Below are 13435 nucleotides of genomic sequence, written 5' to 3' on the forward strand. Positions count from 1 at the left end.
AAGGAAAGGAAAGGAAAGGAAAGGAAAGGAAAGGAAAGGAAAGGAAAGGAAAGGACAAGACTCTACTATTTTTCATCACTTACAGAAAACGCACTCATTTTATTTTGCAATGTTTGCAGTACACTTCACCTGTCTTTCCCCTGGGGCTTAGCTGGAGCCTTATAAGGTTTGGTAAATTTGAGTCTGCTCCAATGACAGTATATTTTCCCTTTGCATCCCACAACCATCTTAACTTGCGGAAGCATGAAGTGGTCCTCATGTTCATAGTGTTAAAAACAGAACTCAAGTTGGCATTCTAACACAACTCTTTACTTTTCCAAAAAGCAGTAACTGTATTTCAGGACACCTGATGTCTGCCTGCATAGCCTCATCCCTCCACTTTCCTAATATGCAGCACAGTAAACTCTTGCAATCACTGATTTACAGTCTGTCTTTCCTATCACAGCGTGAGCTCCATGGAGCAGGGCTGTTTCCTCTTCCACTGTTTGAACCCTCAGCACCAGGCTTGTAAGGATTGCCCAATAAATTGAGTTGAAAAAAACGAAAAGCTAATCACTTTTTAAAAATCTGAGTCTGGGCAGGGCGCCTGGGTGGCTCAGTTGGTTAAGCATCCGACTTCAGCTCAGGTCATGATCTCACAGTCCATGAGTTCGAGCCCCGTGTCAGGTTCTGTGCTGACAGCTCAGAGCCTGGAACCTGCTTCAGATTCTGTGTTTCCCTCTCTCTCTGCCCCTCCCCTGCTCACACTCTGTCTCTCTCTCTCTCAAAAATAAATAAAAATTAAAAAAAAAAAAAAAAAAAGTCTGAGCCTGGGTGGCTCAGTCAGTTGAGCAGCCAACTCTTGACCTTGTCTCAGGTCATGATCTCACAGTTCTTGGGTTGGAGCCCTGTGTCAGGCTCTGTGCAGACAGCGTGGAGCCTGCTTGGGATTCTCTCTCCCTCTCTCTGCCCCTCCCCCACTCGTTCTTGCATGTGTGTGCTCTCTCTCTCAAAATAAATAAGTAAACTTTAAAAAAATCTATCTTATGTTAAAAGTCAGGATAATGGTTACCTCTGGGAAAGAGAAGGGGGTTAGTAACTGGGCTTGGGTGTGAAGGGGACTTCGGAGTTGCTGTCAGGTTCTATCCACCTGGTTACTTGAGCATGTTCACTAGTTCACTTACTGAGCTATGTATTTACGCTTAGTGTGCTTTCTGAATATGCTACACTCCAGCAAAAAAAGTTTAAGTCTATCATGATTATATGACAAAGAAGGAAATTACAAGCGTTCAGAGATCACCATTAAACAAAAATTAACAGGGGCACCTGGCTGACTTAGTTGGTAAAGCATGTGATTCTTGATCTCTGGGTCGGGAGTTCAAGCCCCACGTTGGGCATGGAGCCTACTTAAAAAATAATAATGACAACAAAAGTAATACTTAACAGACATTGTTTCCGAACATGCAAACTTAAACTGTAAGTAGGAACCAAAATGTTCATTTATGTTAGAAAATGCACTCTCAACCATAGAAACTAACCAGATGTACACTGCTTTTGTTGCAATGGGAAAGTTTCGTTGAGATGATGTATATAAAGTGCTTAAAACAGTGCTAGGGGCATAGTGCTACATGTTAGCTACAATTATACTTTTTAACACATCAGAAGAATTTCCAAATGAAGGCTTCACCTTAGCTCACAGCCAATTTTCTTCATTAGAATCCAAGGTCTGTTTTGCCCTTACCTCTTCTAAAATAGTTATGGAGTCCATTCACCACCTGGCTTGTTTTGGTCACACCTGAGGAATTCAGAATTCCCAGGCTAAGAATCATGGAACAGCTGCACTGAAAGAGAACAGAGAGACCCTCTAGTCCAGTGATTCTCCAGTATGCACATCACTGTGGCATTTGTGAAAAGTTCAAGTGCCCATGCCACATTCTGATTCACTTAGTGTGAGAGTAGCACCAGGCATCTTTTAAAACAGTAATTCAAGTGAATCTGAAGGTGGTCTACAAGAAACACCGAACCTCTTGTTCTGTAGATAAACAAAATAGAAGCCAAGGAGAGAAGGGACCCGCCCAGGGCCTTCTTTTGGTTAATGGGTGTGCCAGGACTGGAATGGAGGCAGCCTTTTACCACTCCAGTGTTATCTCCATGAAGCCATGCCACAGTAACTTAGGACCCAGAGTGAATCTGTCCTTAGCCTTCATGGCTTATTGCCCTGAGCCCTTGGCCTTTTCACCCATGCGTTAGGTTAACTGGAGAGGCGCAAAACCCATCTGTCTATTCATTAGGTACACAGAACCAGGTACTTTAGGAACCTTGTTTAAATCGTAGCTCCGCTATTTTTACATACCATGTGACCGAAAGAATTATTTGAGTTCTGTGTACTTCGGTTTCTTCCTTTATAAAATGACAAAACAGTATCTACGGTTTGCAGGATATTGTGAAGAGTTATATAAAATACTATCACAGAGCTTGGCAAATAATGAGATTCCAGTAAATAGTAGCTATTATTAATGCCATCTTAAAACGTGGCACTAAAACCACATTCTTCATACTAGAGGAGTATCCTCAAGTGTGGTTCCCTACAACAGAATCATCTAGAAGTCCCTGTTTTTTTTTTTAAATAAAGATTTCTGGGGGCACCTGGATGGCTCAGTTGGTTGAGCATGCAATTCTTGATTTCAGCTCAGGTCGTGATCCCAGGGTTGTGGGATCAAGCCCCGCATCAGACTCCACGCCGAGCGTGAAGCCTGCTTAAGATTCTCTCCTTCCCTCTGTCCCTATCGCCCTCTCAAAAATAATTTAAATAAATAAATAGATAGATTTCTGAAACTTGTTCCTCCCAAGACCTGGTGAATCAGAGTCATGGGGGCAAGACCCAGAAGTGTGCATTAACAAGCAAGCACCCCAGGTTCTCCCTCTACATACCAAAGTTTGAGTAACACTGGTCTAGGGCTGTGGGAGTGCTTTCCTTGTCAGTGAAAACACACATCAGTGAGAGCCAAGTAGAGCTGAACACTTGCTCTACTTTAATACTAACACCTTTCTGTGAATAAGAGGTCAATGAGTGCCACCTACTGCCTTGTTTTGGAATGCAGTGCCGAGATCGGTTCAATTCCTCTCTCCGTAATAGAATTCACTCTGAAAAATCAATCAATCCAGAACAAGATAGCCAAGTAACAGAAAGCATTGTTGGAAGGAGACATGAAAACAGTCTTTATTTAACTAGGAGCAAACTTTCCCAGTTAGAGGGTTTTGGAGTTCTAGATTAATGTATTTAATAAACTTCTGTAATCTCTAGTTACTGCTAAAGCAGTCAAGGAAAATAAAATTCCTCACCCGTTGGCCCACACCAACAGTGAAAGAAAAAACAGAACTACACAATGTCCTAAAATGCATACAGCTATGCTCACCTCCACCACTTCCTTCCCTAGTCCCAAGAGAAAAGCAAGGGAAACAACCACAAGCTTTCTTCTTCTGTAACCTTCTACTCAAGTCCCTTATTGAAACTGCCCTCCTGCAGATGAAAGTTAACATTCCCTCCCAAAGGTACTCAAAAAAGCCTTCTGAATTATAGTCTGTTACTATGTTGAAAGCTGATTTCCCCTCACAGGTTGCAAATATACCCAGAGGACAAAAGAGGTGGGCAAAAGCCTTATGAATATTCATATAAAATGAGCAATTATACTTCATATTGCAATAATTCAATGACAAGACATAAAAAGCATTTGTCTTTAATTTGTCTCGTTTTAGGAAATAAATGGCAAAATATATACACTGTGGAATCTGAACCCCCCATCACAGAGTGTGAATAATGGTCCGGTTACGAAGCTCCTGAATATACTCCTTGGCATGGGTGACTGCCGTCTTCGGTGCCTCACGTGGAGGTGGAGGGCCTTCCACCAACTTCACAAAATAATGGCAATAAACCTTCTCCATGATCCCAAAGCGACCTCTGCCATGGTATCGGATGCGTTTCAGGTACTGGCCTCGCCCTGAGGTTGACTCAGCTAGACAGGGAAGACAAAGAGAGTTACAGGAAATGACTGCATCCCCAAGACTATAGCTCCATCAGGTGAGCAATCTGTCCTTTCTTCGACTGGATTCTTAGACTACCTGAGTTCCCTGGCTGGTGAGAGCAAATTTGTCTCAACACGAGCATCTCTTGAGTACTTATTAAGGAACAGGCTCTATTCTAGGTGTTGGAGAAAGAAGAGTGAACAAGACTAGCAAAGGTCCTATCTCCATGAAGTGTACAATCCAGAGGAGAAAGACAGAAAATAAACATGATCATTGCAGTCAGTGACAAGTACGAAGAATAAAACAGTGATGTGACAGAGAATGATGGGGTGCCGGGAGCGACCTCAGACTGGAGGGTGTGTCACGAGGCATCTTTGAGGAAGGGACATTTGATCCAAGACCAGAATGAGTCATCCATGCAAATATCTAGGGACATGGTATTCCAGGCTGAGGGAAAAGCAAGTGTAAAGACCAATGGTGCCCGGCTTGTTTTAGAAACAGAAAAAAGACCAGCCTGCTGAAGCATCCTAAACAAGGGAAAGAGTCTTACAAACAAGGGAAAGAGATCAGACATGAAGGCAAAATTACATAGAGCCCTGAAGGCCGAGCTAAGGAGTTTTTATTTTATTCTAATTGTGATGGGAAGTCACTGGAACCAAATGTTCCCAAATGCTGGTCCTCTGACTACATCAGACTAGCCTACGGAACATATTTTAAATGCAGATGCTGAGATCCCCATCTCTGGAGATTCTAATTTAGTATATTTGGGGTGGGCCTTGGAAATTACATTCTGAACAAATAAGACCAATCCCTTTCCCCAGTAATTCTGATTTGGGGCCAGTTTTAGGAACTCCCACATCACGGCTGCTTCCCCATCTCCCGTCCCCAACTCTGCACGTTAAAGTCTGACCTTGTAAAATTTAAGAAAATTTTTCAAACACTAGTTAAGAAGAAATCTGTTACCTGTTTTCACACACAGTAAATCAGAGTGGTAGCCGCCTTCTACTATTTTCTGAATTTATTTAGTCCATTACTTCGTGAGTCAATTTAATAAGGCTTTTACAAAGCCAAAACCTATAGAATACGTATCAAATTAATCCACTTCAATACTCACCATTCTTATATTCTTGCTGAGACATAACTTTATAAATACAAGGACCATGTTCAAGTATGCACCTGACAACCCTCTCACTAGAGTCCTCTCATGAAATGGGTTTCAGCAGAAACATCCTAGCTTTGCCAGAGAGAAAGCTAAGGATGAAAGTGATTAAGAAAACCTCTTCAGGTCTCAGTGAGATAAGGAAAGAGGTGCTATCCTTCTATCAACTTCATCCCTGGGCACTAAAGAAATGTGTTTAAGGATTTTCAAAGAGAAAGACAAATTACACAAATCATTTTATAATGAAGTAAGACTAGTTCCTCTGGATCCACCTGTCAGGAGGAAACCTACAAATAAGCATGATGACACTAGAAAAAGTTTAGAAATCTTCTAAAAGGCATTTTGCAAACATGATGGCTGCTTCTATCCACATTTGTGACGCGGCTCAACTTGAGCACCAATTTCCAAACGCTCTGAGGAAAAGGAACACTACTCCACTGAATACAGTATTTTAACCAGCTAACTGTGCAGTACTACGTAACCTATCCAAACACAATGATCAGCCTTATCAGGGTCTATGTTAACTACCATTTTCCATCTCCACCAAACACATTAAGAGCAAACATCAGTATTTGCTAAATGTCAGTCACGATTTCATCCTAAAGCCATGAAATACCATCTACCTATCTTGTGGCACATAATGCCATCATTTTTTAGTTCAGAACAAAAACATTAATTCTTCTGAAACACCAGGATTCTTTAGTACACTACAATGTGTACATATGCAATACAGCCACTCTGAGGTCTGAATGAAATCAGGACTTAGAAGTATAGATTCCAAATTGGTTTCTGGTCTCCACTCCTCCAGTCTCTCATAATAATTCTGTATGTTAGGGGTTTCAACTGTGTTTGTATGGAACCATTTCAATTAAAATGAAACAATATATAGAAGCTCACTATCCTGTGGCTCTGTTCCAATTGAAACACAGGTGGAGAGAGATCCAAAACCGTGCCATTCATTCACTCACCAACTATTTCTGAGTTGCTACTAGGTGCCAGGCTCTATCCTGGACTGCAGGGTTTCAGCAGTGACCCAGACATCGAGGAGTCCTTCTGTCTGCCTTATGCCCCACCCGTGGAGGCCCCAAGGCACAATTTCAAAACCACTGCTTATAGTTAATAGTCTTAAAACACTGCCTTAATAACATAAATCTCCTACCCCCAAACTTCCTGTGGTTCCTTTTCAATACAGTGTTAACCAAATCCCAGAGCCTGCCATGGTCGGCCCTTTGGATCTAGGCCCGGTCTGCCCTTTCAGTTTTATCTACTCAAGATCAACCTGCTGCTTCCTTCAACTATTCTCACTGGACCACACAATTGCTGCTCATTCCACCCTAGGTGCCTTAGCTCATGTGGTTACTCCACCCTGAAAATCTTCTTTCTTCCTGGATGCTCTTTCAAATACCCAAATAGCTAGCTTCAAAAGCGAAATTTTTCCAGAAGATTACCATGATTCTTCTAATCAATACTGACCTCTTCTTTTCTACTCCTACTATTTACCTACATTACTCTTTTTGGTCCCAAACCATATGCTATCTTGTATAAGTGTTCATGTTTAATCTGTAAAAGTCACTGCCTCATACACGTCTTTTGAATTGCCCCAAAAGTTCACGTTCAACAAGGAATGGAAATGATTTTGAAATACAACTTCTGCTAATTACTATCACTTTTTCAATACAGATATCTGGCAAATCTGCTCAAATTCTAAAATAAGTTTCAAAATTTCCCAAGTACATACAGTACTAACAGTGTAAACGGTTTATTCTTGCTCAGAAGAACAATTTATATGTCCTTCCAAAGGACTACAAACAACAAAATTACATGTGCTAAGTGTTTTAAATTGCTTTAATATGATATACTACCACCTCTAACTGTGTGGGTAGTATGCACCTGGAAGGTACTCAAATACTTTCTGAATCAAAGAAAAAAAAAACATTAAAACATCTCAAAAATGGGAATAGCCTAAGGATAATGTCCAACAGGTATCAAGAATTTAAAATACTGTCAGTATTTCCTATTACTAATATTTAGGTAAATGTGAATCCTGACATTCTAAAATTGGAAATCACTCTTCTCCCCCCTTCATCGCTCTTTGCCCAGAAGACTGATTTACAAAGTCAGTCAATCACTTTCCCTAAAGAATCACGTTAGATGCCATGAATCACTAAGCACTGACATTTTATTAGTCCATGTCCACTTGTTAAGGCCTGTTCACAGTGCCATTAGTCATCATTATAAGTTTGAAAGGAAATGAATTTTCAAAATCTGTGGTCATGCAACACCAGGTATTAGCTTTAGAATGATGACAGGCATTTGAAGGAATTACCACATAATGAGAACATACGCTACCAAAAAGCACTTCCCTTATAATGCTAGACTTGCTCATGTCAAGGGACTGAGGGGCCACCGCTAAGCCAAAATCATAGCCAACAAGCGACTAGTCTTTCATAACTCAAAAAGACATCTATCCACGGAATGAAATGTTTAGGCCTTTTTCAAGAATACAACGAGAAAAATCAGCGTCCCATATTTTATAGGTAAGAATCACTAAGATGTTTATTAAACAAATAGCTCCCCAGGCCTCCTCCCCCTCTGAGGTTTCAGATCCAGTGGGTCTGTGGTGGGGCCTGGCAATCTATATTTTTTTAATAAGAACCTCAGATGATTCTTATCAGGGAAGTTTGGCAAATACAGGGATAAAATGTCTGACATGTCACGGTAAGATTCTTCATCTTCTCGAAGGTACTCATTCCTTTTTCCTTCAGAAAGGAGGTAGGCAGCAAAATACTTAGCAAATGGGTTTTTATAATCATAAGACAAATCTAAACTTATCAGTCCCATTCAAGAGGAGATTTTTACCCAAAAGTGGGTGAAAAAAGGGTACAGGTTGGATAGAGTTTTTTCAGCGGAAATGTGCAGAAGGAGACCAACGAATTAAAGGCCCATTCACGTAGGATTGGTTAAGTTTATTTTTGCTTAATGGCAACATTGAACTTTGCTCCTTCATTTGGGAAGACAGGATTAAGCTCCTCACCCTTTCCCACTTTACGAAAATCACTGAAAAGGATTTAAAGACAAATTCTATTTCATTTGTATCTGAATTCCATTACGTTTTGTCTGCCAGCTAAGAAGTCCATATTCCTATGAAACTGAATAAAATTAATTAAATTAGATTTGATATTCAGTCACAGAGCAGGAAAGGTCACCAAGAGGCTTTAAGCAAATGGTCTCGCTCTTCATCCATTTCATCTCTTCCAATGATTCTGTACCCTCCCAGCATTATTTATTCATGCTGCTCCCAGAAGAAAACGCTTATGATTAACTACTACGGCCCTGCATTTTCTGAGCTGCCCTTTTGATTTCCCTCTGCATCTGTGCATGTATCAGAATATAATCAGTTATACAAGATTCAGCTTTAAAATAAGATATTTCAATTTGAAATCATAACTCATTTGCATTTCAGGAGTAGGTGTGGTCGCCAGCATCAATTCCAGGTGAGCTGAGGTAGGATTTTAACGTAACCAGCATAAATATCTCCAGTAGGGCAGTGGTCATGTGGCTAAGTAGAATTTACATGATCTGTTTTTATTCTAATTGTTGAAAAATCCTAATGGACAACTAATTTCTCCCATAATGATTCAGACTTTTTCTCTCTATTTAGAGAGTAGCAGTTCCCCATATCTTGAATTTAAAATACCTTTAGTCCTTCCTATATGTAGGTTTGGCAGATTGAGAAAATTTTGTTTCGACATCAACATCTCTGTTTGATTACAAAACTGCTGAGGTTAGGAGTAAGTACTGCCGAAGAGAGAGGAAAACATTAGCCCCAACCACCGCTCCACTGTGTAGTGTTGGGAGGGGGCGAGGGAGCTTTGTAGTAGCATTGGTCTCTTTCTCCAAAGAGAACTGTGTGAAGGTATGAAACAAACAAACAAAAAAATCCCTTACATTGGACAGTGCATCATGCTTCCCAAAGCATTTTCACTTAATTTAATTTGATATGCAACAAGCATACAAAACCTGAGACAATGCTTCAGAATGTAAAAACAAAGGGAAACAAAGACAGCTGGATCATCTGAGCCTTCCAAAGCCCCTTGGCTTTTACAATTCAACAGATTTTCCATCCTGGTAACTAGAAGGTTAAATTACAGGACACCTTTATGGATTAGGCACCTGGTTTGGCAAATTATAAATAAATATATTTGTAAGGCCACCTGTGATTCTTTATTTACCTCCTCCAGGTTGACAAAGAATTCATTTTTAAAATTCAGTTCTGGGGCACCTGGGTGGTTCAGTCGGTTAAGCATCTGACTTCGGCTCAGGTCATGATCTCACAGTTCATGAGTTCGAGCCCTGCGTCGGGCTCTGTACTGACAGCTCAGAGCCTGGAGCCTGTTTCAGATTCTACGTCTCCCTCTCTCTGCCCCTCCCCCACTCATGCTCTGTCTCTCAGTCTCTCAAAAATAAATAAATGTTAAAAAAAAATTAAAATCTCAGTCTTGTTCTTTCTTAGTTTTATTATGATTCAAGGACCACTCCATGTACCATCCTGATACCCACTATTTAATAAATTATTGGCAGTGGTTTCATGATCTCAGTCATACTGCACAACAGGTAACAATAAAGCAGTAAGGTTATTACCATTTATAACCATTTATAACAGACAAACTTTAGCATGCTGAAGGCAGAAGAATAAGCTATTACCAGCAATTTTCACTGGTAAACGCGGTCCTAAGTAGTTAGATATCAAAGATTGTTATTAGATAATGAACTTGGCATCACTATTGGAAAACATTTTCCAATGCTAAGAATATTAAAGATCTTACCTATATATAAATTGGATCTGAATTCCACATTGTGGTCTCTCACTGCCATATCTTGTGCTTCTAAGAGAATCTTAAACAAAGAAAAGACACACATTCATATGGCTGACCCTGAACTAAAACGGAACTAAGTTTCTCATTTCTTGTTGTTATCTCTATAATATGACTGCTAATCACATGCCTCTGTTTTATAGTCTATTTTAAAAAGAGAACATTAAATGATAACAGTACTAAGGAAAAGGGATACATTGAGCTTTCCTTCCTCAGACAAGAATTGCAAATTCAAGCAACACAGTCCATCCTGCTAAATTTAAAGTAGAATGTATGAGATGCAAAGGAGGAAATGGCAGCATTGGTAACAGTATCCTTGGTAATGAACACTATTATGTCTTTGAGTCAAGAGACTTGTCAAAAAGTTCAAGAAGCTTAAGAGCTAAATCTTATTGAAAATTCTCAAACTTTGGATCCAAAATAACCATTAAACAACATCAGACAAGTAGAGAAAATCATACTTGAAAATTTTAAGAATTATTAAATTTATATTCTGTAGATTTTTGAATTAAGTTAACCTCCTCCAGAACCCATTTTTAAAAATAGGACAATTGTCAAAAATAGCAGAAACCAATCTTTTACTCACTTAGAGAATATAATAAAAAGCTGAGTACACAAAAGATACTTAGTAATTGCATTCTGAACTGAATTAAATATAGGCATTACAATGGAACCTTTTAAAAGTCTGAATCCATCAATCTCAACTACTGAACTACTAAACTAAAAAGATCTGGCTCTAAGTGAGATTTAACTGAAATATAGAAAATAATGCTGATATCCCCAGATGTCCTCATCGCAGCTTTTTGAAATAAGAACACCATGTATCCACATCGAAGAAGGTAGAAAGTAGAGTGTTGTGGTTTGAGGGAGAAGCGGATAGTGGGTGCTGCAGAAGGAGGGAGCTCTGGTCGCAGAGAAGGGCAAGAGAGAGAGGAGCACACGGGGGAACACACTAGAATGCTTCCCCATAGCCAATAGTTTGGAAAACGAGAGGTGCTAAATTTTGTGAGTTCTTGAAACCAGTGGGACTTAAAGCCTGGACTTTTAAAGGCCAGCAGCCTTGGCTAGAAAAGAACCCCAGAGGGCACCACATTGCTCCTGGAAAGAAGGCAGGCAAACAACCCGGTGACCCACATCATGGAAACAGCTATCTAAAGAGAGCCTGGGGCACACAGTAGGGAGACTATTGCTCTTCTCAGAGCATGTCCCTGAGAGGCAACATTCACAGAGATGCCTCTCTGGGAACAAGGCAGCTAGCTGGCACCATTTCCCTCCCAGTCCCCCAGCATAAACACAGAGCCACCTGATGGAAGCAGCTCAGTGCCAACAATGGCTGCCTAACTTACTGCCAAACCCCAATCCCCTGTGCTTTTGTGGGACTGTCCTTCTCAGCCACACTTGCCTTGGTCCCAGTGTGAAAGGCTCCTCCCCCATGAGACCAGCACAAACCCCTGCCCACATCACGTCTCCTGAGAGAGTTCTGCAAGTCCTCAGTTCTGGTGGAGTTGGTATCAGGTCTCAGGTCTCATTTCACAAGCAGACCAGAGCACATCTAGTTAAAACTCACCACATTCAGGCCAGGGACAAAACACTGCCCATAACAAGCAAGGAGGGCCTCTGCAGACGACTGGCCTGAAGGATAGAGCAGCCAAAACACAGTGGAGCACATGGAGCACACACCAGAGACACTCACTGAAGCACCAGGCCCTGGACACTACTTGACCTCTTCTTCACAAGGCCATTACTTTCAGGAGTAGGAGACAGACTGACTACTTCGTGTTTTTGTTGCTGTTGTTTTAGAGAGAGAGCACAAGAGTGGATGTGTGGGGGAGAGGGACAAAGGGAGAAAATCTTTTTTTTTTTTTTTTTAATGTTTATTTATTTTTGAGAGAGGGAGAGGGTGAGCAGGGTAAGGGCAGAGAGAAAGAGGAGAGAGAGAATCCCAAGCAGGCTCCACACTGTCAGCACACAGCCCGATGCAGGGCTCAAACTCACAAACAGTGAGATCATGACTTGAGCCCAAATCAAGAGTTGGATATTTAATCGACTGAGCCACCCAGGTGTCCCAGGAAGAGAATCTTAAGCAGGCTCGGTACAGAGCCTGATGCAGGGTTCAATCCCACAACCCTGGGATTTGACCTGAGCCGAAATCAAGAGTCAGACGCTCAACCAACTGAGCCACCCAGATACCCCATAACTGGCTTTTCTAACAGAGTGAAGGCAGGGACTTAGACAAAATGCCAAGACAGAGGAATTTATCCCAAATGGAACAAGATAAGGCCGCAGCCAGAGATCTAAATGAAACAGATATAACATGCCTGATGGAGAATTTAAATCAACAATCATAAGAAAATTCACTGGGTTTCAGAAAAGAACAGAAAACATCAGTGAGACCCTTACTACAGTGGTAACAGTTGAAAAAAAAAAAAAAAGAATCAGAGTTGAAGAATCAATAAACAAGACTAGAAACATGCTTGAAGCAATGAACAGAGGCTGGAAGAAGCAGAGGAACGAATTAATGACCTAGAAGACAAAATAATGGAAAACAATGAAGCTGACCTAGAACACAAAATAATGGAAAATAATGAAGCTGAACGAAACACGAGAACAGACTTATGGAACTCAGTGACTCCATCAAACATAATAACATTCATATTATAGGAGTCTGACAAGAAGAGAGAGAAAAGGGGAGAAAAATTATTTCAAGACACAATAGTGGAAAATTTCCTTAATCTGGAAGGAGACAAACATCCAGATCCAGAAGGCACAGAGAATTCCCATCAAAATCAACAAAAGCAAGCCAACATCAAGATACAATATAATTAAATCTGCAAAATATAGTGATAAATAAAAACATCTTAAAAGCAACAAGACAAAAGAAGTCCTTAATTTACAAGAGAAATGCAAACTGGTACAGCCACTCTGGAAAACAGTATGAAGGTTCCTCAAAAAATTAAAAAGAGAGATACCTTATGAGCCAGAAATTGTACTACTAAGTATACATCCAAAGGATACAAAAATGCTGATTCGAAGGAACACATGCACCCCAGTGTTTATAGCAGCGCTATCAACAATAGCCAAATTATGGAAACAGCCCAAATATCCATCAACTGATGAATGGATAAAGAAGATGTGGTGTGTGTGTGTGTGTGTGTGTGTATACACACACACACGTGTGCACGTGTGTGTGCACAATGGAATACTATTCAGCAGTCAAAAAGAATGAAGTCTTGCCATTTGCAACAATGTGGATAGAGCAAGAGTGTATTATGCTAGGTGAAATACATCAGGCGGAAAAGACAAATACCATATGATTTCATTCATGTGGAGTTTAAGAAACAACAGACGAACAATGGGAAGGGAAGGAAAAATAAGATAAAATCAGAGAAGGAGGCAAACC

At 40.5% G+C, this 13435-nt stretch overlaps 1 protein-coding gene across 1 annotated transcript in view; it reads right to left on the minus strand.

Moving 5' to 3' along the window:
- Window positions 1–3700: 3700 nt before the first annotated feature.
- The window catches only part of MRPL22 (mitochondrial ribosomal protein L22), a 33883-nt gene continuing 24148 nt past the window's right edge, over window positions 3701–13435 (minus strand). Inside the window, exons 6-7 of the mRNA XM_049647928.1 lie at window positions 9988–10057; window positions 3701–3992 (exon numbers count right to left, since the gene is read on the minus strand). Of these exons, the coding sequence (XP_049503885.1) occupies window positions 3781–3992; window positions 9988–10057 (282 nt within the window). The 3' untranslated portion in view covers window positions 3701–3780. The remainder of the gene's footprint in view (window positions 3993–9987; window positions 10058–13435) is intronic.

The sequence above is a fragment of the Panthera uncia genome (genome assembly GCF_023721935.1).
Source record: "Panthera uncia isolate 11264 chromosome A1 unlocalized genomic scaffold, Puncia_PCG_1.0 HiC_scaffold_17, whole genome shotgun sequence".
In the NCBI taxonomy this organism is placed as follows: Eukaryota; Metazoa; Chordata; class Mammalia; order Carnivora; family Felidae; genus Panthera; species Panthera uncia.